At 43.9% G+C, this 25,743-nt stretch overlaps 1 protein-coding gene across 1 annotated transcript in view; it reads left to right on the top strand.

Moving 5' to 3' along the window:
• Nucleotides 1-4,994: 4,994 nt before the first annotated feature.
• The window catches only part of pdk4 (pyruvate dehydrogenase kinase, isozyme 4), an 80,578-nt gene continuing 59,829 nt past the window's right edge, over nucleotides 4,995-25,743 (top strand). Inside the window, 2 exon segments of the mRNA XM_041183979.1 lie at nucleotides 4,995-5,136; nucleotides 7,109-7,250. Coding sequence (XP_041039913.1) covers nucleotides 4,995-5,136; nucleotides 7,109-7,250 — 284 coding nt within the window.

Here is a 25,743-nt window from a genome sequence, read left to right as displayed (position 1 = left end):
ATGCTTTCAGGCATTCTATAATTTCACCAGTACTCATTAAAGTCAGCTGGTCTAACTCCCAGTAGGATCGCACACTAGGACCTGTTCACCGGTCAGTGGTTTAGTGTGCTGTGACAAGTTGTAAATCTCTTTTGATACGTTTAGGTTTACCAGTCCAAGCTTTAGACTTGCTTCGACTGAGATGAGTTTCTTTTGCTTACCGTCTATGATCTGGAACTCTAGATTTTCATTCCTGCCATTGCATTGGGCCCTTGGACTAATTTGTCTTCTCAGCATGAGTATCATGCCATCATATAGCCTCAGGCTTACTTACAAGGACTTAATTATTGGATTGTCACATTCAGTCATTTCCACAGGCTTGGGAAGGTCATACGTTGCCTAATGCTCAGTGTCTAACAGACACTTTATGTTCACTTAATAGTCTCCTTCTGTGGTCACCATTCTAACAGTCACAAACCATTCATCCCTTATAGACTTGATGGAACCAACCTGCTGTGTGGTGTATAGTGATGCATCAGGCCCCATCAGCTGATATCTCTCCAGTGGTAATATGGATAGGCTTGTTTTGCTTCTCTCTAGCCAAACACTTGTGTGCAAAATAATTTGGCTTCTTGCAGTTAGAACACTGCTTTCCCCATGCTGGACAATCCTTCTTTTCCTTTGTGTGATGTCCTCTCCATTAATTGTATCCTACCCTTTATCCGTGATCATCCTGCTCTTTCAACCTGGAATGGCTATCAGCATAATGCAAAGCCTAGTCTGTTCTGCCATACATATGCTCAAGCTGACATTTTACAACCTTTACGCTTCTGCACATGTCAATTGCTTTCTTGACAGTATATTTCTCCTCTCTCAGTAGACTTGCTCTCACTGCAGGATCTCTTATACCTAAGACAACTCCATCTTTAATGAGATCATCTTTTAGTTGCCATATTCACAGGATTCTGCCAGCTATGTTACTGCAGACACATACTGATCAATAGACTCTTTTTCACCTTGAGTCCTAATGTTAAACACACAGCATTCATGAGTTACATTCACTCGGGTTCAAAGTGTGCCTTCAAGGCTTTCAAGATTTTTTCCTGTTCTTTGGAGAGATTTAGGGTGGAAAATATTTTGCAGCAGTCTCTCCCCAACAGTGTTAAAAGTGTTGCTACTCGTATTGGCCCCAGCTTGTTAATTAGATCTGTTGCAACCTCATAGTTTTGCCATTGCAAGTGGAAAAACTGCCAGTTCTAATGTATATTGCCTTTCATTTCAACAGGAGCTAGGAGAGGAAAATTAACAGCTATTTGGACTCACCTAGTTTGTTTCCTTTCCTTTTCATGGTCCTATACCCACCACCCATGGCCCCTCATACACACTATGCTCCTCAAATCTTCATGGCCCTTTATATGTGAAATGCCAGCTCATGCCAACCCATGCCTCTGCCCACCACCCTTTGACTTTACCCCCCTCCATGCTACTCAACTAGTATCTACCATGGGAAAACTTCATGAGCCATGCTGACATAAAATAAGGTTATGTGTCTATTGATGACATCACTGTTTCAAACAAAAAATGCACTCACTGATTTAAAAAAAATCAATAGATAGAAATTCCTTCAATTAATCTCATAAAAACAAACATTTCTATTCCATAACCACTTGGATCTGTCAATTAAACTGCTTATTTAACAGGCACCCCACGGTGATAATGTTAGTTTGTAAATTCAGTCATTGCAGTGTAAGTCCTGTAATGATAAACTTCAGACTTATGTCAACAGTAGGATGAAATGTCAAGCACTGATTTTTTTTTGAGCTCCAGACTGTTGGTTTTTAAATTTAAAGCCCAGTTGACAGTTTTTTTTAACAAATGTGACAGTTACAATGAGTTTATATGCTTTTTATGCACCATCATGTTTACTTTTATCCCAAAGGGTGCCTTACCTCTCCCAAAGGTACACCAGGACCATATCCAAAAGGGTACCTTACCTCTCCAAAGGGGTACCCTAGCTATCCAATGAATCCACCAAGTTCTGACCAGCTCTTACCTGGTCTAGTCTGCACAGTTTGGGTTTCACACTGCTTGCTGGTTTACCAAAATCCCATTTCAGTGAGGCAGCTGATGATTTAAATAGTCTGCTGCCTCCATAAAATGCCTCTGTGAAAATAGGAAATGCCATGTTCAGGGGTGGGTCTTAGGATTTTCAGCCATTTTCACTAATTTTGTCATGGTGGAGAGGCTCTCTGTCGTGGTGGAAATCTGGGCCTAAATGTCACTTTATTTGCTCATTATTTGCTCAAAAGAGAATAAACAAATTAATTAACAATGCTTCAAAGGGGTACTGTAACTGAAACAAAAATACAAAGAAAACTTATCAAATAAAAATATTGTTACCAGGGCTAATGGTGCACTCCAGCCCCTGATGTGCCCACTGGTTGCGGAAGGCCTCAAGCAAGTGGACACCATGTGCCCCCTCTCCAGGAACATCCAGGAGTGGGCACAACCACAGAAGGGAGGGCAGGCAGTCAGGTTGAATGAACTCCTCAATCTCTTTTCTGCCACTGAGTTTACTGATTCGCAATTAACCTAGCCTTTATGCTGTTTCAATCCATCCTCAACCTCACACTTAATGTCATTAATATATACCAAGAAGCAATGATTCAAATACCGACTCCTGGGGAACACCACTGTATATTTTCCTCCAGTCTGAAAAACAACCATTCACACTTCTCTCTGCCTTCTGCTCCTTAGCCAATTTCAGATCTATGCTGTCAGTGTCCCTTTTAAACTCATGGGCTTCAATCTTATTAACAAGTCTAATATGTCGTACATTTTCAAATGCCTTTTGAAACTCCATAGTCACAACATCAACTACACTACCCTCATCAACCTTTTGCATACTTCCAAAATGATAGGTTCACCATTTAATCAGAAACCTTCATCAGATGATTATTTACTTACTTGGATGTTGTGCTTCCCAAGAGCCATATATTCACCAATCAATCACTGATCTCAGGTTCCCAACTCTCCTGAATGACTGACAGTTTGCCAAAATTGGGGTTTCCACACCTGAGCTGTGTCTCCAGCACCTTCATAGTTTCTAGACGCAATCCCTCCCCAACACCAACTCCATGACACGAGGGCTGTTAAATCTTCAGGCTTGGTGATGACATTAACCACCACTACAGACAGTTGTGACCACGTGGAGCAGCAGTCAGCAGGGGGCTGGAGTGTTGAGAATCAGAAGGTTCCAGATTCATCAAAGCCTCTGAAATCACTGATGCAGATGATGGGCAGTGATGGGGGTACTCGGGGGTGAGTATGGATGGAGGCTGCAGAATTAAGGAGAGACTGGGATATGAGAATGGGGGGAACGTTGCAAAATGGGAGCTGTGGGGAGAGATAGAAATTGTGAAATGGGAGCTCAAGGAGAGGGAGTTGGGAATAGGGGCTCATTAGGAATTAGGGATGGGAGGCCTGAGATAAAAAGGGATTAGTAATCGGTGGATTGGGGCTCAAGTAACTGGGGGTAGAATTGGGCTAGCGTGGGCATAGAACATAACATTTCCCACAGAACTACAAGTTAAAAGGCTGAATGAAATCCAGAGAACTTACAGTGGGGTGGATGGTGAAGGATTATTTTCATTAGTGAATAAGGAACTAGGCAATGGAAAACCAAGATTTGCAATCGAGGAAACGAGGATAAAGGAACTTCTTTGAACTGAGGACAATTGGACCAGCAGATACTTCAGTATATGTGGGGATTAAGGTATACATAATTTCAAATGGAATGGGATATATTTAAAAATGAATAGAAAAATATCTTGGTGATGAGAGGGGGTTTGGGTTGGGGGGTGGGGGGGCGGAATGGGGATACAGGAGAGTGCCAAAACTTTCCTTTATTGAGTCTAATCTCAGGGAATGGTTCAGAAATGTTGATCCCGAACTGAGTTTAGAATGTCATGCCCTTAGAAAAGGGCTTCATACACAGCATGAGTCCGCTGCTCTTTTGTGGGATCTCAGTTTGGTTTAGGTCCATGTGTACCATGTGAAGTCCTAGCTCAGTTTGGGCATTGCCTGAGCTTTCCAGTTCAGGGCTGTCACCTCCACATGGCGAACCTAGTCCAAGGAAATAAGCAGGGAGAGGTAGGTTATGTGAAAAGTGGCAGAGTGGGAAATCTGACCACACCAGTGCAGGGGAATTCTGGTTACAATTTCAGGAAAATGTCAGGGGGTTACAGGGCAATATCAGATCATCACAGCTGTTAACACTGTCTCTCAGATACTGCCTCACCTGGTGACTGTTTTCACTCCTTTCTGCCCAAAATACCTTGTTGATATCATGTCACCATATGTTTATGGGTGAGTGGTCAATAGTGAAACGCTACTGTTCACAGCAAATCCGATTGGCTGTCCTTAGAATCACACAGCACAATAAACAACAGATTTCCGATACCCCTTTTTCCAATAATTTATAATTTTTTAAATATTTTTTCTTTTCTCACCTATTTCCATTATTTTAAAATTTATTTCCATCCGTTGTTTTATCTCCACCTTTTAGCCTATTTCAATCCCTTCCCCCGACTAGGGCCATCTGTCACTTGCTGGTCCTGCTTTCTACCCTTAATGTCATCATTAGCACATTCCTTAGATAATATAACCACCGTCAACACCCCTTTGTCCTTTTGTCTACGACATCTTTGGCAGTCTCTTCTTTGCCTTCACCTATCACTGGCTCTTTATCCAGCTCTACCTGTCCCACCCGCCTCAAACAGCTTATATTTCACCTCTTTTCTATATTTCCTTAGCTCTGATGAAGAGTCATACGGACTCGAAACGTTAACTGTGTTCCTCTCCGCAGATGCTGCCAGACCTGCTGAGTTTTTCCAGCTTTTTTTTGTACCAGAATTCCACTTACCTGTCAGGTGTTGTCCAATGAGATCTCAGGAATCCCCAGTCCCTTTTGGATGTAATCAGTGTCACTCACAGTGAGCAGCTCGGGCTCGCGGATGAGGATAGTGCATTGGTTGCTGAAGGGCTGGGGTTCAGACCCAACCCCGGCCCAGACTCTGGCTACGGCTCCCAGACAGCTTGAGCATTTCTCCAAGCTTTTGCCATTGCCGCTCTCCATGAAGCAGTTCCTGCACTTCGGTAAGAAAGAAACTGGAGCTCGCTGTGCGAAGCCGGGCAGTTCCATAACCTGTACCCCTCTTTCTCCTGGGATCCCCGTGCCGTGTACCCGCCCCTCACCCGGGGTGCCCATGCACTGTCACTGTGGCACTGCTTCCTACTGATTTCACCCCCCTCATTTCCTTGAGGGGAAGATATCCTATCTGTCTCTTTGAGGGAGTTCTCTTGTCCCGAATTGCCCCTCAGTTTGGGTTTCCCTTTCTCCCCACTTGCCACTCACCCCGAGGATGACCTGTGCACTATACCCACCGTTCTCAGGTGTGAAGCTTCCTACACCCTGTCCATCTCCCGTAGAATATCTCATTTACTTGCAACCACCCGTCTCTTGGGAGGGAATCCTAGCAAGGCCCAGCATCTGGACCTGCTTATATTCACGTTTAGGTACCCCTGTGTCTTGTAGCTTCACCTATCTCCAGGGTTTCATCTATTTTGCAGCAATCCTTTCAGAGGTGTTCCTGTATCCTGCATCTGCCCCTCTTCCTGGAGAGGAGGACCCTGTGCTGGGGTGAGATGGGGTGGTCCCTGTGCCCTTTAACCTCCCTTCTCCCCACTGGATCCTTATGTGAATCCCTCCACTTTCTGGGTTTCCCTGTGATATAAGATTGCTTCCCCCTGCCTGGAAAAAATGTTAGCCCTACCACTTTAAAAAGGAAATTCTGTTCAGCAGCAAGAACTAATCCAGAAACAATTACATCAATTTTTGCTACAGACTTCATTAATTGCTTTTGGTTATTGAATTTTGAGTGTTTCAGCGGTTTTGTTCAATGTTTGGCTTTTGCCATTGCTACTGGTCGTAAACACTTGAATAAACTTTAATCACAATCCTATGAATTATTTTGTGGCAAAAATAGCCACAGTATAAAATTAACACAATGAGAAGGGTAGCTATCATCATACTCATAACACAGCCATAACCTAGAACCTATTTTGGGATATTTGAAAATCATTGAAAGTTTTCAAAGACACTGTGTACAAAGTAAGCAATTTATTGTAACAGTAATGTAAGATTACATTGTTCATGTTTGTATACTGACGTAGGTACATTCTACAGTTCCTTTTCAAAGTGACATACAACTTTGGGTTCTTTGCATTCTTGGCTGTAACAGGAGCCATATTTAGCTGAACTTGTGCTAAGCAAAAGTCAGTCCCAAGCTATTATTATAAGCAGTGCATATCCATATTGTTATATGCAATGCCACAATGTTAAGCAGCATAAGCATTTTCAAGAAGGAAAGTTTGAAAATCTTTATATGTCTCAGTTTCTAAAACATCTGAAATCATGATCCTATCTGCTTCAAATAAGCATGACCATTTTCTAGTTTGGGGATTAAAAATAAAAATTCAATTAAGACAATATTTTAAAGGTACCTTGGAGAAATGAAGCAGTTCTTTACATAAAAATGTCAGTATTTAAAAATCATAAAAACCCAGGAGGTTATATTTGAATAGAAGCAGGAAGCAAGAAGAATTTTTCTTTAGTAATCTAATAGTCTTGTAAAGTTTTAACAAAGGGATTTTAGTACACATACATGGGTGTTTGCCAGTTCACATCTTTAATTGTGCTTAGTAGTGTGAGCTGGAAAATGCTCAAGCTACTTCATTTGTTGAATAAGTTAATGTAAATGGATGTTCCATACAAGTCAGATTTTAGTTGTATCAATGTTTAGATATGTACTGGAATACATGCCTCTACAATATGTATCACTGTGTGCCTGATAAAGCAAAGGTATCAAGCTCCAATGGCACATAGTGTAAGAATGTTTGGCACACTGCCTTGTTACTGCATTTGAGCTTATCAATAAAATTGAGAGTATTTTAATCTAGGATTTTTTTCCCCTCTTTTCCCTGGCCACGTTGATTACATGGCAATTTGTACAGTCTTCCTGATCCAAAACACTTTTGCTGAAGATTTGAATGGTACTGTTTCTCTTAGGTTCTAGAAATGCTTGTGAGAAGACGTCCTTTGCATTTCTACAACAAGAACTTCCAGTGTGGCTTTCCAATATCATGAAGGAAATCAATCTGCTTCAGGATAATTTGCTGGGAACTCCATCTGTTCAAACTGTTCAAAGTTGGTGAGTGATGAGAAAAATAGGTAGCATTTATAAAAATGTGTTTTGAGCCCTATGTTTAGATTTTTATACGCTGCATGAAGATTGAATTTGGGTAATTTTTTTTGTTGAAGGTATCGTCATTGTAGCCAGCAGTATCCTTCTGGTTCTCTGGTTCCTTTCAGCATGTTACTTTTTCTGGACAATTAGTTGAACTTCCCTATAAACATAATAATTGCTTTTGATGATGTTAGTTGTTTTTCTGTCAGGATACAATAGAGTAAAAATCACTCTTGGCACTATTTCCTGTGATCATCTGTAACATCATTAGGGAATAGCAAAAAGCACCATCTCAACTCCTAAATTTTTACTTGAATGTTAACCATTTTCTGGTGTTACATTTGAAGAAATTGCAGCCCTGTCAGTAAATTTGATTGTTCAAGAGGTTTTTGGTGATGGATATCATATGAGTGTTTAATGCTCTTCCCCAGGGCGGCTTTTGTGGTGAGGGGGCATTTAATCATGCAATTGTGGATCCTGCCACCTTCCTGCCTCCATCCCAATTAAGTCCTTGGCAGCAAGACCCGACAGACTTCCCGCCCTGTTGTCAACTGAGGCAATCAATGGTATTAAGCAAGCGGCAGATGGGATGCTCGCCATGCAGGGAGCATGACGAACAAACCCATTCACAGTTGCTTGCGGGCTTCTGCAGAGGGGGCAAGGCCCTGATAGCAGGAAGTGGGGTGATCCCCGCTGAGATCCTTGCCTTGCCCTTGCTGCCAGCTCATGGCCCCTTCGCCCCCCCAACATCTGCTCTTGCCCTCATCCCAGTCTTCCGCCCCGCCCTTTCAGGTCCCTCCTCCCCTCCGCTCTCCTCGTGCTCTCATCTGTGGCCTGCAATCCAGCGATGTTTCACGTCTTTGGGTGGGTGTCATGGTAATAGCAGCCACCGCCGCTTAGTGGCGCTGCCGTTCAATAGAGCTGCCGTCCTCTGATTGGCTGGCAGCTCTCTGGGTGAGACTTACTCAGCCAGGGGCTTGGCCTAAATAGCCAAGTGGTTATGGTACTGGGTTTGTAACCCCAAGATCAAGAGTTCAAATCTCACAATGGCAAACTATGAAACAATGTAACTTCATCTGAAACAGATGGAAACAGGTTTGTACTCAAAAGAGTTACTCTCCCAGGGGGAAGGTGATGCAGGAATGCAGGAGTCATGCCAGGTGTCCAGCCAGCTGAGACCCCTGTCGCCTTCATTATATAGATGTTGAAAGCATTTTTTCTTTTAAATATTTTATGGTAGTTTCAAAAGAAGGAAAATAAATCTTTTGGTTGAATTGCAAAGATCACCCATAAAGTATTGAAATTGTATTAACGAAAAGGTTGATCTTGGTTGCTACAGAACATGTTGCAAAATAGAAAATGAGATGAAACTGATGGGTAGCTTGGCAGAGCATTCAGAATTCATTGGTCCCTTGCCATTGAACTTGTTGGCAAAATAACAAAATATTTCATATTTTTGCATGAAAAAGATAGAATTATTAATTTGAGCCCAATTATTGTTGTTGAATTTTTGATTAAACTTTGTGAGCGAGTGAGTGAAATTTTTACCTTCTGTAGCATAAGCTTCATGGTATTGCCACTGAGTCTGCAGACTTGGAATTTCCGCTGAGGTTTGAGACTACTAGACAGCTGTAAAACAAATCAATACTGAGTCTATGTACTTCCTTTAAATGCTGCAGTAGACCTTACACCAAAATAATGACTGTCAAGAAGGACAAAATGGAATTTTAAGACGAAAACAGCAGTTAAGGGAGATATTCCACCATCTCAAGAAAAAAACTACCACTCAGTTGCTCACCAAAACTCTAACTTCTGTTTCTGAGTCACAATGGGTTTTATGCAGTATGTATTGATCGATATTCTGCAAATTGTAGCTACATATAAATACTCTAGTCATGAAATGCAAATTTTGCATAAACTTTTTAAAATTGTTGGGATGAATTCATTCTCCTGCTTTGCTGCTTGTTGCTTTTAGCACAGATCCAGTGCTGAGCCTGAGTGACAGGAGCTGCAGTGGACAGAAGAGGAAGTGCATGAGGATGTCAGAGACTAAGTCCTGACAACGGAGGCCCAGATGAGTTTAAAGGGTCTCAGGGCAGGGAAGCCCCTAGGGGTTTGGGGGAGAGGGGTGGGGGCGGCTGGAGGCCACCGGACCCTGAGGGGGAGGCACCTGACTTCAGAAGGGGACTTCTGATGGAGGCGCCCCCCCCCGCCCCCCACTTCCCGCCCGAAATCTAAGTCCATTGATTTTCGGGCTCCCCCCACGCAAGGTCAATCCTCCCGTCAACCTAAAAATTGAAGTTAGGTGGGAAACAGCCCTAAAGTAGAAAATAATTGGCCAGTTAAGGGCCTCAAGTGGGGCAAGGGCAGGTTTCCCATCTGAGGCCTTGCCCGCCCCAGCAGTAAATCGTTGCTTGGTCGAGTCAGGAGGGAACCCAGAGGCAATCCCACCCACCTAAGAACCTACTGCGAGGGGACCGTAAAATTCAGGCCATCTATTTTCATAGAAAACTGCCACACTCTACAGGAAAGACCCGTGTATTTCCCAGACTAAAAACAAAAAAACTGCCAATGCTGGAAATCCAAAACCAAAACAAAAACAGAATTACCTGGAAAAACTCAGCAGGTCTGGCAGCATCGGCGGAGAAGATGCTGCCAGACCTGCTGAGTTTTTCCAGGTAATTCTGTTTTTGTTTTTATTTCCCAGACTGTTTAGTATTACTGAGTGGGGAATGGAAAAAGGCATTAATAGGACTGCTTGACTTGAACTTGACCTTTCTGATTTCTGATTTTTCACATCACATGAAGAGCATCATGACGTTTTGGTCCATCTCCTGACCGTTGCTGATCTAAGAGGAAACAGTGGAGGTGGTGGGTTCAGACCACTCAGGAAGTCATGTGTTTGTGGTCTAGTGTTGTCCTGTAATTGACTGTGGCCCTTTATGTTTCAGAAGATAGCCTTAGCTTGTATCAAGGACTACAGGAAAATATACAAACTAGTATTTTGTTGAAATATTAGGCATATTCCACAATTTCTGAAAGCACTGTGAAAAAGTACAGTTCTTGAATTGTTAAGATAAGTTAAATCAAGAAACTAATAAAGCAAGTAACATGAGGACCAGATGTTTATATTTTTATAAATAGTTTTCAGTCAACAACAAATACTGAGATCGCTGTAGCCATTTTACCCCAGTTTATGGTTATAAATTTATTCTTAAAAATAGGATAATCTGATCAGTGAGCATTAGTCATTGACATGATATATTCTAAGGGTTTAACATTACCCTTTCCTTAGCAATTCAATTCTCTCATTATTTCAGCCATTGAAAACAGATGTCTCCTCTACTCTAGATGTGTAGAATACTTCTAAATATAAGCGTACATCTTTTTAATGCTGTATGTAATCATAAACTGTTGTCAAAAAGATCTTTCTAGAGCATATGTGCATACCTTAATGCTGAACACATCCCAATATTAATGAAAGGATATTTTTTCCATGCCACGTGTATGTTATCTGTATGCAATATTTTTGTTAACTTACCAGAAGTAGAACTCATCTATTTTGGAATGATTTGTGCAAGGTTTTGAATCATTTCAGTGGTGTTACCACTTTTCCTTAAAGAGAAGAACAATCAAATTGCACTCCTGAAATGATGAATTTGTAATAGAAGCATTTTCCTTGCATTATGCAAAAAAGGTGCTTTTGAAATAAAATAGACTAGTGGGACATTGATATTCAGTTGGAATTTCCCCTGCTGGTGTTTCTCAAATTTTGGAGTACTTTAGTGTGACTGCTTTGCCTGCCTCGCGATATATTGCAGACCACTTTTAAAAAAAAAACATGAACTTCTGTTTTGTTAGGCAAAGCCTCTTTTTGCAAGGGCTCACTGGCTTCAGGATCAGGAAGCAAACTGGAGAGCCTGAGACTGTAAAGTTCAGTTGATCTCTGCGCACTACAAAGCACTTTGGATTATCTCACATCAGCAAAGATTTGTTGAAAGGTTCTTGGCTTCAGAATTAAGTTTGGACATACAGCACACGGTGATAAAGCACAAAAGGAGAGAATGAAAAGAAAGTTGTAAAGGATATCAAAAGTGACACAAAAATCTTTTGCAATTACATTAGGAATAAGAAGGTGGGCAGAAGCAATGTGGGTCCCTTGAAAACAGATAATAGTGATGTCAATGAAAATAAGGAAATGGCAAACATGCTGAATAATTACTTTGCATCAGTATTCACAGTAGAGGAGGAGGTCGGGCCTGCCAGATATTCCAAGGAAACTATTATTGAACCAGGGAAGGGACTCAACAAAATTAATGTAAGCAGGATAACAGTAATGAACAAATTAATGGCACTAACATGCAAAAAACTCCCATGACCAAATGGTTTCCATCCCAGGGTTTTAAAAGGTGAGAACATTGTAAACACCCTAACTATAATCTTCCAAAGTTCTCTCGAATCAGGAACTGATCCTTTAGATCGGAAAATTCCACAAGTCACATGTCACCTTTCTTAAATACAGTAGAAGAGTGACGGAAGGAAACCAGTGAATTATAGACCAGTTTACCAACAGCTGTTGTCAGAAATTGCTAGAGTCTGTAATTAAGGTTAAGGCTGACTGATATCCTTGAAAATTTTCAGCTGAGCAGAGAGAGCCAGCATGGACTTGTAAAGGTTTAAGTCATGCTTGATGAATCTGATTGAATTTTTTTGAAGAGGTGATAAAGTAGTGTACTGAATGTCTATGATATTATTAATATGGACCTCCAGAAGGCATTTGATAAAGTCCCTCATAAGAGACTGTTAGCTAAAGTTGAGGTCATGGAATTAAAAGTAAATTATTGATTGGGTTAGCAAATTGGCTAATTGGAAAGAGAAAGAGAGTGGTGGTAATGGACAGATAATTGGCCGGATGTGACATGTGGTATCACACAAGAATCTGTTGAGGCATCAGCTATTCACTGTATTCATTAGCAATTTAGATGATATTAGAAAGCCACATAGCCACATTTTTTTTATTCATTCATGGGATGTGGGCATCACTGGCTAGGCCAGCATTTTTTGCCCATCCCTAATTGCCCTTGAGAAGTGGTGGTGAGCTGCTTTCTTGAACTGCTGTAGTCCATGTGGTGCAGTTAGGGAGGGAGTTCCAGGATGTTGATTCAGTGACAGTGACGGAACTGCGATATATTTCCAAGTCAGGATGATAAGTGGCTTAAAGAGGAACTTGCAGACGGTGGTGTTCTCATGTATCTGCTGCACCTGTCCTTCTAGGCAGTAAAGGTGGCAGGTTTGGAAGGTGCTGTTGAAGGAGACTTGGTGAGTTGTTGCAGTGCATCTTGTAGATGGTACACACTGCTGCCACTGTGTATCAGTGATGGAGAGATTGAATGTTGAAGTTGGGTGGATAGGGCGTCACTCAAGCGGGCTGCTTTGTCCTGGATGGTGTCAAGCTTCTTGAGTGTTGTTGGAGCTGCACTCATCCAAGCAAGTGGTGAGTGTTCCATCATACTCCTAACTTGTGCCATGTAGATGTTGGACAGACTTTGGGGAGTCAGGAGATGCGTTACTCTCTGTAGAATTCCCAGTCTCTGATTTGGTCTTGTAGCCACAGTATATATATGGCTGGCCCAGTTCAGTTTCTGGTCAATGGTAACCCGCAGGATATTGGTAGTGGGGGAATTCGGTGATGGTAATGCCATTGAATGTTAAGGGGTGACTGTTAGATTCTTCTCTTGTTGGAGATGGTCATTGCCTGACACATGTGTGGTGCGAATCTTACTATTTGCAGATGACAACAAGATTGTAACCAAAAAAAAAACAAAACCAAAACCAAAAAAGGCACCAAAATATTGTAAGCAATGTAGATGGAAACGTTTTGATATATTAAGTGAATAGGCAAAACTGGCAAATAAACTTCAATATAAGCAAATGTGAGTTCATCCTCTTTGGACCTCAACTTTCTAAATGGTGAAAAGTTACAAACAGTGGAGGTTCAAAGAGATTTGGGAGTCAAGGTGCATAGATCGTTAAAATGCCATGAACAGGTAAAGAAAATAATTTAAAAAGCGAATGGAATCTTTATCTTTATATCCAGAGGAATAGAATACAAGGGGTTGAAAGTCATGCTTCAGCTATACAAAGCTGTGGATAGAGAGCTGTGGAATATTGTGAGCAGTTCTGGGTACCACACCTTGGTCTTGGCAATGCAGCGTAGATTTTCAGAATGCTAACTGGACTCCAAGGGCTTAATTGCAAGGAGAGAGTACATAATCTAGGATTGTATTCCTGGAATGTAGAAGGCTAAGAGATGGTTTGATCAAAGCTTTCAAGATACTAAGGGGAAGAGATAAGGTAGATTGGAGAAACTATTTCCACTAGCCTGGTTATCTAGGATTGGGGCGGGGGGGCATAGTGTAAAAATTACAGCCAGACCTTTCAGAGTGAAATCAGGAAACACTTCCTCATACAAAGGGTTGTAGAAATTTGAAACTCTCTTCAGAAAATGGCAGTTTTCTTTTGAGATTACTAGATTTTTATTAGGTAAAGGTATTAAGGCTTTTTTAAATGTACATTTGTTCATGGAATGTGAGCAGTGCCGGCAAGGCCAATATTTGTTGGTAGGTCGCAGGTCACATTGTATGGTGGGATAGGATTGTGGGGCTAACTGGTTTACTCTTGTTTCTATGTTCACTAATTTGTTTGGGAGGGAAGTAAGATGTACTCAAAAAATGACCTTAATATTTTGGCTTACAAGGCAGATCCAACCCACAGTACCATGATCTCCACCACAGGTAGGGCAAGGAGGCAGGTCCCAAATGTAACACAGCTGGACGGTGCCAATCTGATCTACTCCAGCTGTCCAGCCAGCTGGCCCCCAAGGATTTAGAATTGCTCTGGCAATTCTACATTTGTACATACATTTTTACATGCACTTTGTAGCATGGAGCTATGGATAGTGATGGTAGAGGCTCCAATCTCTTTCCCGGCTGATCAGGAATCTCTCCCATGCTTACTGCCTGCCATTGTCATATGCTGGAAGGACTTACAAATTGATACTGAACCTGTCTGGTCAGATTGTGAAGGCACTTTCCTTGGCTATCAAGTTCTGGAGTGAGACCTGAACCTGAAGTTTCTGGTTTAGAGGCAAGGATGCTTAACACAGCACCACAAGACATCAAAGTTAAAAATCTCGATGAGAAAGAATAATTGTGTTTTTTATTTAAACAATTTTTTTTAAAACCAGGCTTTCATCTTAAAAACAATGTATAGATGCTGTAAGGAGAAGATGTTTTGAACTTGACTGGGCATCCATGAGGTGCTGTGGGCCATCAGCAGCAGCAGAATTGTACTCGATTGCTATCTATAACCTCATGGTCCGGCATATCCCCGACTGTACCATTACCACCAAGCCATGGGATCAAACCTGGTACAATGAAGAGTGTAGGAGAGTATGACAGGAGCAGCACTAGGCATACCTAAAAATGAGGTGTCAACCTGGTGAAGCTTCAACACAGAACTACTTGCATGCCAAACCACTTAAGCAGCATGCAATAGACAGAGCTAAGCAATCCCACAACCAACAGATCAGATCTTAGCTCTGCAGTGCTGTCACATCCAGTTGTGAATGGTGGTGGACAATTAACAACTAACTGGAGAAGGAAGCTCCACAAATATCCCCATCCTCAATGATGGGGGAGTCTAACACATAGTGCAAAAGACTAGGTTAAAGCATTTGCAACCATCATCAGCCAGAAGTTCCAAGTGGATGATCCATCTCTGCCTCTTCTGGAGGTCCCCAGCATCACAGTCTTCAGCCAATTAGATTAACTCCACGTGACATCAAGAAACCGCTGAAGGCACTGGATACTGCAAAGGCTATGGGCCCTGAAAATAGTCCAGCAATAGTACTGAAGAGTTGTGCTCCAGAACTTGTTGTGGCCCTAGCCAAGCTGTTCAGTACAGCTACAACATTGGCATCTATCCAGCAATGTGGAAAAATGCCTAGGTATGTCCTGTATATAAAACTCGGAATAAATCCAAGCCAGCTAATTACCGTCCCATCTGTCTACTCTTGATCATCGGTAAAGCGATGGAAGCAGTCATCAACAGTGCTATCTAGTGGCACTTGCTTAGGAATAACCTGCTCACTGGTAATCAGTTTGGGTTCCGCCAGGGCCACTCAGTTCCTGACCTCATTGCAGCCTTGGTTCAAACATGGGCAAAAGAGCTGATCTCCTGAGGTGAGATAAGAGTGACTGCCCTTGACATCAAGGCAGCATTTGACCAAGTATGGCAACTAAGAGCCCTAACAAAACTGGAATCAATGAGAATGGGGAAAACTCTTTGGTTAGAGTCATACCTAGCACAAAGGAAGATGATTGTGGTTGTTGGAGGTCAGTCATCTCAGCTCCAGGACATCACTGCAGGAGTTCTTCAGGGTAGTGTCTGAGGCCCAACCATCTTCAGCTGCTTCATCAATGACCTTCCTTCCATCATAAGGTCAGAGGTTGGGGTGTTCACTGACGATTGCATAATTTACAGCACCATTTGTGACTCCTCAAAAACTGAAGCAGCCCATGTCCAAATGCAATAAGACCAGGAAAATATCCAGGCTGGGGATGACAAATGGCAAATAACATTCACACCACACAAGCGTCAGGCAATGGCCATCTCCAACAAGACAGAACCCAACTATCATCCCTTGACATTCAGTGGCATTACCATCGCTGAATCCCCATTCCCCCAACCCACTATCCACATCCTGGGGGATTATCATTGACCAGAAACTGAACTGGACTGGCCATATAAATATTGTGGCTGCAAGAGCAGGTCAGAGGCTAGGAATCCTGTGGTGAGTACGTTACCACCTGACTCCACAAAGCCTGTCCACCATCTACAAGGCACGAGTCGGGAGTGTGATGGCATACCTTCTCCACTTGCCTGGATGAGTGCTGCTCCAACAACACTCAAGAAGCTTGACAACACCCAGGACAAAGCAGCCTGCTTGATTGGTCCCCTTCCACAAACATTCACCCCCTCCACCACCGACGCACAATGGCAGCGGTATGTATCATCAACAAGATGCACTGCAGGAGCTCACCAAAGCTCCTTAGACAGTACCTTACAAATCCACAAACTCTGCCACCTAAAAATACAAGGGCAGCAGATGCATGGGAACACCACCTGCAAGCTCCCTTCAAGACAGACACCATCCTGACTTGGAAATATATCGCCGTTCCTTCAATATCACTGTGTCCAAATCCTGGAACTCCCTCCCTAACAGGGGAAAACAAGGGGAAGTGCATGAAAAGCCGAATCCAGGCCATTCTGTCCAAATCGAAAGTGAAACGACAGTCGTGGTGGGCGAGGTCAGGTGCTGCATGGGTGTGTGATCACTGGATGAGCAGAGATACAGGTCAGCTCAGATGCATAACTGAAAATGACCCCAGCAAGCAGTATTCAAAATGCTCAGGACTTTGAGGTGAGTATGATATGTGAAAGATCTGTGTGCGTGGGAGAGTGCTTGCATGAGACTCTGAAAGGCCCTGTCACACACAAACACACTTCTCCCTCCAGAATCACTCGTTGGCCAGCTGCTCCCTCTGTAGTGACAAAGGACGAGGTTGAAGGGCTAACAGGCAAAGGGGACTCAGAAGGAGAAGAAAGCTTCTGAGATTCCTGAGTGGGTGATCCAGGGGTGTCCAGCTGCTGCTCCTTCTCCCTTTGGGTGCCCAGGACCCTGGCCTGACTCATTGAGGGGAAGGAGTACCTGGAGGGATGTTGAGGTGCCCCATTTCCCTCTCACATTGCTGCTGCAGGAACTCATCCATGGTTCCCACAATGGGAGTGCAGGTCTGCATGCATCTCCGTGTCCTGCTGGACCAGGGTCTCGATGGCATCCACCATCCCCATGGAACCTCCATATGCGTACATGTGGGCACCACTTCATCAGAGAGCAGATGGACGCACTCCTCTGACTCACATGCCAATCTGCTGAGGGCTTCCAATAGCTCTGCATGATGTTCCCACTCCTTCTGCTGACTCTCCAGGATGAGTTGGAAGGCCTAATCCAGAGGTTTGTCATCTGACTCGGACCTCACAGATGCCTCTTCCTCAGCAGTCCTCTGAGTGCCGAGGAGCTCGGCTGAACCTGCCTCCTGTTGCTGCGGACATGTGCCCGTGTGGTGACCACCAGATTGTGAACCCGAACCTGCTCTAGATCCAGGTCCACCAAGGTGTGTGTGTCTCTGCGCTGGTGCAGGATGTTGGTAAGTGCTGTGACAGACCTTCCAGGCTACTTATTTCCAGCTCTTCAATGGAGGACGAGTCTTCTTGGCTGCAGATGAGGACCTGGATGAAGCTGAGGGACTGGCTGGCTGAGGGTGCTGGTTGCTTGGCAGAGGTCACTGTGAACCAAAGTAAAGATAAGTAGTGCACAGCAGCAGAGTCAAAAACAGGAGAGAGAACACTCACATTTGCGTTGAGGGAGGGATGATGTGGTGCAGGATCCTTATGAGGGCCAACCTCACAGTCACCGCAGGCACGGTCCATGTCCTCACCAGTCAGCACGATGGCACGCTCCTCAAAGTGAGTGTGGGGCCTAATGTGGGCCATTCCACTCCCGACCTGGGACCTCTTCCTGCTAATGTAAGGAGGTGTCTCCCGCATGAAAACAGATGGAGAGAGTGTGGGCAGGACACATGGCACTGCGTGGAATGTTTGTGTGGTGAGCAGGTCCATGGATAGGATGAGGACACAAGCTCCAGAGGATATGAGCCTGTTAGAGATGTGAAGGTGTGTGTGAGAGTTAGTGATATTGTCCCTTGAGGTGTGAGATCCCTCTGGATGTGTGATGGGTTAGTGAGTGTGTGAATTGAGAGCGATGAGAAGAGTGAATTACCTTGGCGGGACAGATGAGGCCATTCATCCTTTAGTGGTACAGGGTGGCTGTCCTCTTTTGCAGGGCATTGGCATTGACCACCACTGCCACTGCTTCCTAAGCCGGATTAGTGAGGTTGCTGCCCACTCTGCGGCCAGAGGAGGGTGTAGAGGACATCACGGCGAGCCTCCACTGCATCCAAAAGGCGCTCAAAGGACACATCATTGAACTTGGGGGCTGCAGTCTTTTTTGCCTTTCAGGGCCATGTTGTCTTTGCAGCAGTCGTGGACTGGAAGCACTGAGATATGTGAGCACAGCTGGTCTTCAATTTTAGTGCTCGGTGTGCTGAAACGGTAAGGTGATGGTGTGGCGGGCAAATGAGAGCACACAGCATGTTTCCAAGGAATGCATAATTAATGCAGCAGGTTTGAGACAATATAGCGTGAAAAGCTGTGTTGCGGCCAGTGGGTAAAACATCGTTTTACCTGACCGCTACCACACTTGGTGCAAATCTGGAACGATTCCGTCCTTAGTTTGAAAATAGCAGGGAAAATCTGCCAGTGACTTGAGTAAGAGTAACCTGGAGAGAGGAAGAGTCAGTAATAGAGAGGCCTTTATAGGGAGAACTATGAATGGAGTGTTTGGCAAATGTGCTACAAATCTAAGCCAGAAAAACCTACATGTGGTAAGTCATAACCTAATCTGTTCGTTTCATAGCCCCCAATAGAGTGCCCACTGCACCGTTCCTTGCGTTAATGATTAAAGGTAAGATTCAAATCTTCAGGCACTTAATATGTTTGCTACCAAGTATTATTCTGCCACCATTTAGTTTATATTAATTTCAGACTGTTCATTTGAATATGGATGGCAAACTCTCCTCAGTTATGAGCATTCAATTCCTTGGAAGCATTGAAAATGGGTGAAACCAACAGAATATTGGGATCTCCAAATAACATTTAGCTGTGGCTCAATAACATTAGCAACTTGACAGCTCTGTAATCCACATGCAAATCCAATGAAAGAACAAAATAATTTGCATTTATATTATTAAACAGAGTGGCAATGGGAATTTGGTAGAAATGGGAAGAAAGCACCTCCTTCCCCCTCTGCACTAAGTAATTTAAACCAAGGGGCAAAAATAAATATATAAGCATTCAAAGTAATTAATAGGATCTAAAGGGATCATTTTAAGAAACATTATGGGGCAGCCAAGACCAATTGGCTGCAATTGCTGAGCCATGTTAGAAGCACAGGGCACTTAATTGTCCTACATAAAGCTGTACACAACAAGCGCCTCCAATTGCTTGAACTTGAGTTTGGGATTTCTGAGTTTGGGGAGTGGCTGAAATTGCTGCATGACATATTGGAGACTGTGAAATTTCCCAGAGTGCATGCTCGAAAAGGTGGTCAGCTGCAGGTACACAGAATTAAAATTAACAATAAGTAGGTGGCCATCTGGCAGGGTAGACAGAGGCATACGACAGAGGAATCCTCCAGGACTGTGGCACACTCAGACTGGTTTTCAGCTCTGAATAAAAATGAAAGCCATGAACGCACAAGAAATAGGAGCAGGAGTAGACTACATGGCCTATTGAGCCTGCTCCACCATTCAACATGATTATGGCTGAGCTCCGGCTTCAACTCCACTTCCCTGCCTGTTCCTCATATCCCAAGATTCCCTGAGAGACCAAAAATCTGTCTATCCAAGCCTTAAATGTATTCAATGATGGAGCATTCACAATCCTCTAGGGCAGGGAATTCCAAAGCTTCACAACCCTTTGAATGAAATTTTCCTTCATATGAGGCCTAAATGATTGGCCCCTTATCCTGAGACTGTGCCCCCGCATTTTAGATTCCCCGACCAGCAGAAACTAACTGTGTCTAATCTATCAAGTCCCTTCAGAATCTCATACTTTTCAATGAGATCGCCCCTCATTTTTCTAAACTCCAGAGAAAATAGATCCAATTTGCTCAGCCTGTGATCAGAGGACGACCCCTCATCCCAGGGACCAACTTAGTGAACCTTCACTGTACTGTCTGCAGTGCAGATATATCATCATCATGAAGTGCAGCAGGAACCAAAATATGTTATTCTCCAAGGGCTCTTCTTGAGATTTTCTGGAGGGTGACTTTTTAATTTTTAGGGACAACTTTTTGGTTTTCAGGGGCTCCTTTTCCATTCTTATTACCCTCTGTATTTGTGTTAATTTTTTTTAGGGTTTACTACTTTAGATAAGCTAGCAGAAATATCAAAAACTGTGTTTGTGTGTATAATAATATATATGATTAAATCTTTTAGCTTTGAATCTGTAAATAAGATGTTTTTGTCAATTTATTATAAATATATCTCCTATACTCCAGTTCGAAAATGAAAATTCTAATTACTTGGCACAAGGTTAACTTGTTGGGAATGAGACTCCTATATCTGCAGCCCTTTTAAAAATTAATTGCATGCAATTCACACTCTCCATCGTTCTTTGCCTTTGTTCTGCCAGTTCAAGTTTCTTTCCCCTCAATACTCCTGTTTAAAGTGAGTGCTGACAAACACCTCAGGACACTGACTTCCAAAGGACCTACTGCGCAACAAGGGGAATAATCACAAATTAATTCACCAAGTTAACCATTGGGTATCAAATGGTTTAATTCATTTATACTTCAAACTTCACTGGTTCTTTTCCAAGATAATGCATCTCCCTGCATGATCATCCTGGCTTTAACGAAACACAGACTGGAACCTCTTAGCACAGAAGCACTCTAGTTATATTAAAGACACATAACATTTTATAGAGGTGCTTAACTCACTAACCCATTCCATACTTTTTACAATGGGTATTGAAAGTCTGTACACAAACATAGAAACAGACAGAGGTATGCTTGCTGTCCGAAATCATAGAAATTATAGAACGTTATGGCAGAGAAAGGGGCCATTTGGCCTTTCATGCCTGTGCCAGCTCTTTGAGAGAGAGTTATGAAATTAGTCCCCACTCTCACTTACTCTTTCCCCATGGCCCTTCAATTTCTTTTTATTTTGCTTTGAATATTTATCCAATTCTTCACACCTTGCTACAAACTAGGAGGCAAGCAATATTAGATACACACAAAAGGGTCACTTTAACTCACAAGGGTGCATCCTATCAAAAGTGCCATCCATCCTTAAAACTGACCAACACCAGCGTAGATCCATACTGTCTCATTTTTTTGATCGTCTTCAAAGAGAACATCCGTCAGATGTGAGTAACATCCTGATTTCAGGGTCCTGTCCTGGACAGGCCTATTTCTTGATTAGGATGATAACTTGGTGGATACCTTCACTGTTGCTTCTCCTAAACCCCTTGGACTTGCAAAGTGAATTGCATATTGCCCCATTGAGACAAGCCTGGAACATCACAGAGGGGCTAGTGTAGAGCAAAGGCCATTCTGCAGACCTGGGCAAGTGCAAACCCTAAAAACATCCATGGCTATTAATTTCCCTCTATAAAGCGTCCAATCTGGGGTCACCTATCTCGCTTTGAACCACAGGGAGCAAATTTATTCCACCCACCCCCAGCCCCAGATCCTATGCTGGGAAGGAACAAGTGACTGAGTTTTTGCAGGATTAGGTTCTTAGGATTAAAAATTCAATTAAAATGGAGCGTCTGTGTACTCTAGTATCACTTGGAGAACATTGTCTGCATTTCTCTCCCTCTGTCTTGCAACATATCAATGACCAAGGAGTGTTGTTTGTGACTGGAGTCCGTCTCCCACCCTAGACCCCTAATCTCCCACATACTGCCTCAATCATTTGACACAGCTGTGTCAAGCCCATTTCCGGCCTCTGGGGAATGAACAGTTGATTAATAATACCAGAGGGTGCAAAATAGGTTTTAGGATTGGAAGAGATTGAGGAAGTAGAATGGAGAAAGGCTATTGAAAAGATTTGTAATCAAGAATGAGCATATTGAAATCCAAGTATTGGAGTATGCAGAATCAGTAGAGGTCCATGAGATTGGGAAGTAAGTGGAATTTAGAATAGGATAGACACTGCCAATGGAGTTCCAGATGAATTCTAATCTGTATGGGCTGCTGCTTGGTACTGGAGAATAAACTGCAAAATAATAAAATTACACTTTCATGTAAAACAGTCCTTGCTGTTAAAGTCAATTGTTATTGTTTTGGCAGAAGATTCCAGCCCTGATAGGAAAACCATACTATTCCAGCATGTTTCCCAGACTTTTATAAAGAAGGATTAAATATACCTTTCTCCATTTTAAAACATGGTGAGACCTAGGGCATGCTGAAGATCTCGTGACGATATCAGAGGAACACGGAACACACCAAAAGCAGGACAATCGCTGTCCTGGATATGGTGTATACCCTGAACTGGCAGGGATGGATACTGTACAGATTCAGTGGTTGAAAAAAAATGAACACTGAGCCTAAAATAGCTAATTTACTTAGTTTATCTAACTTCACCTGTAAAACCCAAACACAAACCCTATCACAAATCCTACCCTAATTTACCTAGATTCTCTAAGCCTAACAGCAACAGTCATTTCTGACTTCTCTTCAAAATGGCCTCGCAACAGCAAGACCAGCCAGAATAACTGCTTCAGTTCATTCGCAGGCTCCCTCCCTTCCACCCTTGCTGCTCTTTCAATCATGATTCTGTCTCTTGAGGAGCAGCAAGGGCAGGAGGGAAAGAACCTACCATTGGAGGACCTGGAGCAGTGAGTATGGAAGAAACAGAATCTGTGATTGGAGGAGCAGCTCCTCATAGATTCTGTCTCTTCCATGTAAGGGGGTGACTTCTGTCTTATTGATCACCCCCTATGATTGAAATTTCATGGGCTTTTTGGGCGCTAATGAGAGCAAATTCACCCATCACTCCAGTATCTTGATCGCTAAAGTGCATTCCAGAGCACTGTGGAGTAAAGGGTTCATTGTTGGGGGGGTAAAGGGAATGCAGGCTGCGATGGTGGCAGAGGAGAGGTCATGATCATGGTTGGCTCTGCTTGTCTGTGAGTGTTGTTTTTGTAGGTATCATTTATGGGGGGTTTCAGCAAACGCTTTGGCCATTTTGCCCTTTGGTATTGGAATCTCTCCTGTGATTGTCAGTTCTCCTTGAAGGGGCTTCAGTGCCTAACATTGGGAATTTAGAGCGATGACTGCAACCAGTCAAGCCCCAAACCAGGAGGTACATAACACCATTAGGGTGGCAGTGAAAGACAGCGAAGGAGTTACACCCAGTGACTATGCCTTCTTCATTAAGAGGATCCTTTTGGAATCCTGTGGATTCAAAGCTGTGGAGATCTACTGCCTGCAGGACTTCCCCAGCACTGGAAACATCAAGGTGACCTTCAAGAATGTTGCTGCCTGCATCAAGTTCCTGAAGGTGTTCAAGGAGAAGACTGACCAGCCACAGATGAGAATACTCACGGCAGAGCCACTTGTTACTCTGCAAAGGGACCTTGTGGTGACTGTGCACCTGTACAACCCCCACATTCCTGTTGTCGATGTGTTCACCTTCCTTGCCAGGTACGTTGACATGGTTGGGAACTGCACTGAGGTTAAAGACACCTTCAGGAATTGAACCAGCAAACAGCAGGTCAAGGTGATACTCAAGATGGATGGTAAGGGAACAATCCTCCACCCCCCTCCAGCTTCCCTATCAGGGGAAACCATGGGTACCTTACCTATGCCGGGCAGCCCAAGGTTTGTGGCTCATGCAGCAAATCTGGTCATGTGGCAGCCAACTGCAACGCCATCCTCTGCAAGAGTTGCAAGCATGAAGGGCACCAGGCAAAAGACTGTAAACAGACTAGCTGTTGCAACATATGTGGTGAGGCAGGCCACGTCTACAGGACCTGTCCCAAACGCTGCCTCGCTTATGCACAGGCGGCCAAAACCAAGGAGGGGCAGCAGACAAAACCGTAACTGTCACTACTGCCAAGGAGACTTGCAAACCTCCACCTACCAAGGCCTCCAGCAAGCACAATGGGACAAAGGAGGACACAGAGAGAGACAAAAGGAAGGAAAAGATTGAGGCAGCAGATGGCCAAATAACTACACCGCACCCCCCTGATCTTCCCACTCCTCAGCAGAGTGAATCAATGGAGGAGGAACCAGCAGGTGATCAACTGGGGGAGTAGCAGCTGGTGAAGAAGACCAAAAAGAAGGGGCTAAGAAGGGACTAAGCCACTTCTCAGACAAGTGGCAAGAGGCGACTCCCATCTGACACGGATGACAGGGGCTGCTGCTCTTCGGATTAAGAAGGGCAAGGGTGGCTCTTACAGAAAAAGCGACAAAGTTCTAGGGAGCTGGAGGAGGAAACACTCGAGCTCCAGAGCATTGGAGACAGCAAAGAGGCAAAAATATCCCAACTTCACCCTCAGTTTGAAGAGGCCAGTGCACCCCAGCCCCAGGAAGCTGGGAGCAATGAAGTGCTCAGTGCATCCCAGTTCCAGGAAGCCAGGAGCAGCAATGCTCCGGAGGGGGAATGGTTTGGAGAGACTTCTCCAGCAGAGAACAATTGAAACCTCAGTCCTTGCACGAACCCCCTGATGCCACCTGAGCAGAACATCTCCAACAGCGCTGTTCAGGATGGTTCCCTCAACCCAGCAAAATTGAGACAATTTGCGAACACAATGGATATGCAGGAGCAGACCAAAGGACTGGAATTGTCAAAGACGACAGGTCTGGTAAGCAACAAAATGCTTTAAAAATGGGGATAAAGATTGTGTCCATTAACACGCATAGTATTAAATCTACTACGCGATGTGTTGTAACTCTGGATGACCTTGCCAAAGTCAAAGTTGACCTGTTTCTGCAGGAGTGTGTGATACCGCACCTCAGCTCCTATAGGCAATGCTCACGATGATGGCCCCCCATGGGCCATCGATCTGCTCAGAAGGAAATGACTCAGGTTCCTCTGGCCTGAGTATTTTGCTGCGGCGGGGGGGGCAACTTCACCATCTCCGAGGTTAAGGAGGTGATGGGCGGGCACCTCCTTGTAGCAGACATATTGGACAAGAATGCTCCACTCTGGTTAATTAACGTGTATGCCCTGGCTCAAAACGGCGAGCAGCTGGCAGTCCATCAGCAGCTCCCACTGCTGCTGGCGACCTCCAGGCTGGTCATTCTGGGTGGTGACTTCAACCGTATCATCGACGCAGCTGGACAATCCAGCAGGGCCGGCAGCAGACTGGACACCACGTCCAGACTCCTGATGGAAACAGTAAAGGATGCCAAGCTGCATGACGTCTTCAGCAACCCTGCAGATGGAGCACAGCATAGATGCACCTGGTCACAGCCAGGTGGGTCCTCCCATTCCAGGATAGACTTCATCCCAAGCGTTCACAGTTAGATCAACTGACATCAAGCTGGTGTTCTTCTCTGACCACTGCCTCCTAGTGGCCGACTGTCAATTACAGGAAGACCAGAGGGTTGAAAGTGAACATGGAAGCTGCACATGCAACTGCTGATCCCAGAGAATATTGAGGAACTTGAGAGGAATTGCAAAGGTTGGAGAACCAGTGAAACCCCTCTTTTGGGTCCCTGTCATACTGGTGAGAAGCTATCAAGGAGAACATCCAAGAA

This window comes from Carcharodon carcharias, chromosome 3 (assembly GCF_017639515.1).
Source record: "Carcharodon carcharias isolate sCarCar2 chromosome 3, sCarCar2.pri, whole genome shotgun sequence".
Lineage (NCBI taxonomy): Eukaryota > Metazoa > Chordata > Chondrichthyes > Lamniformes > Lamnidae > Carcharodon > Carcharodon carcharias.
This window is presented reverse-complemented; position numbering and strand designations above follow the sequence as displayed.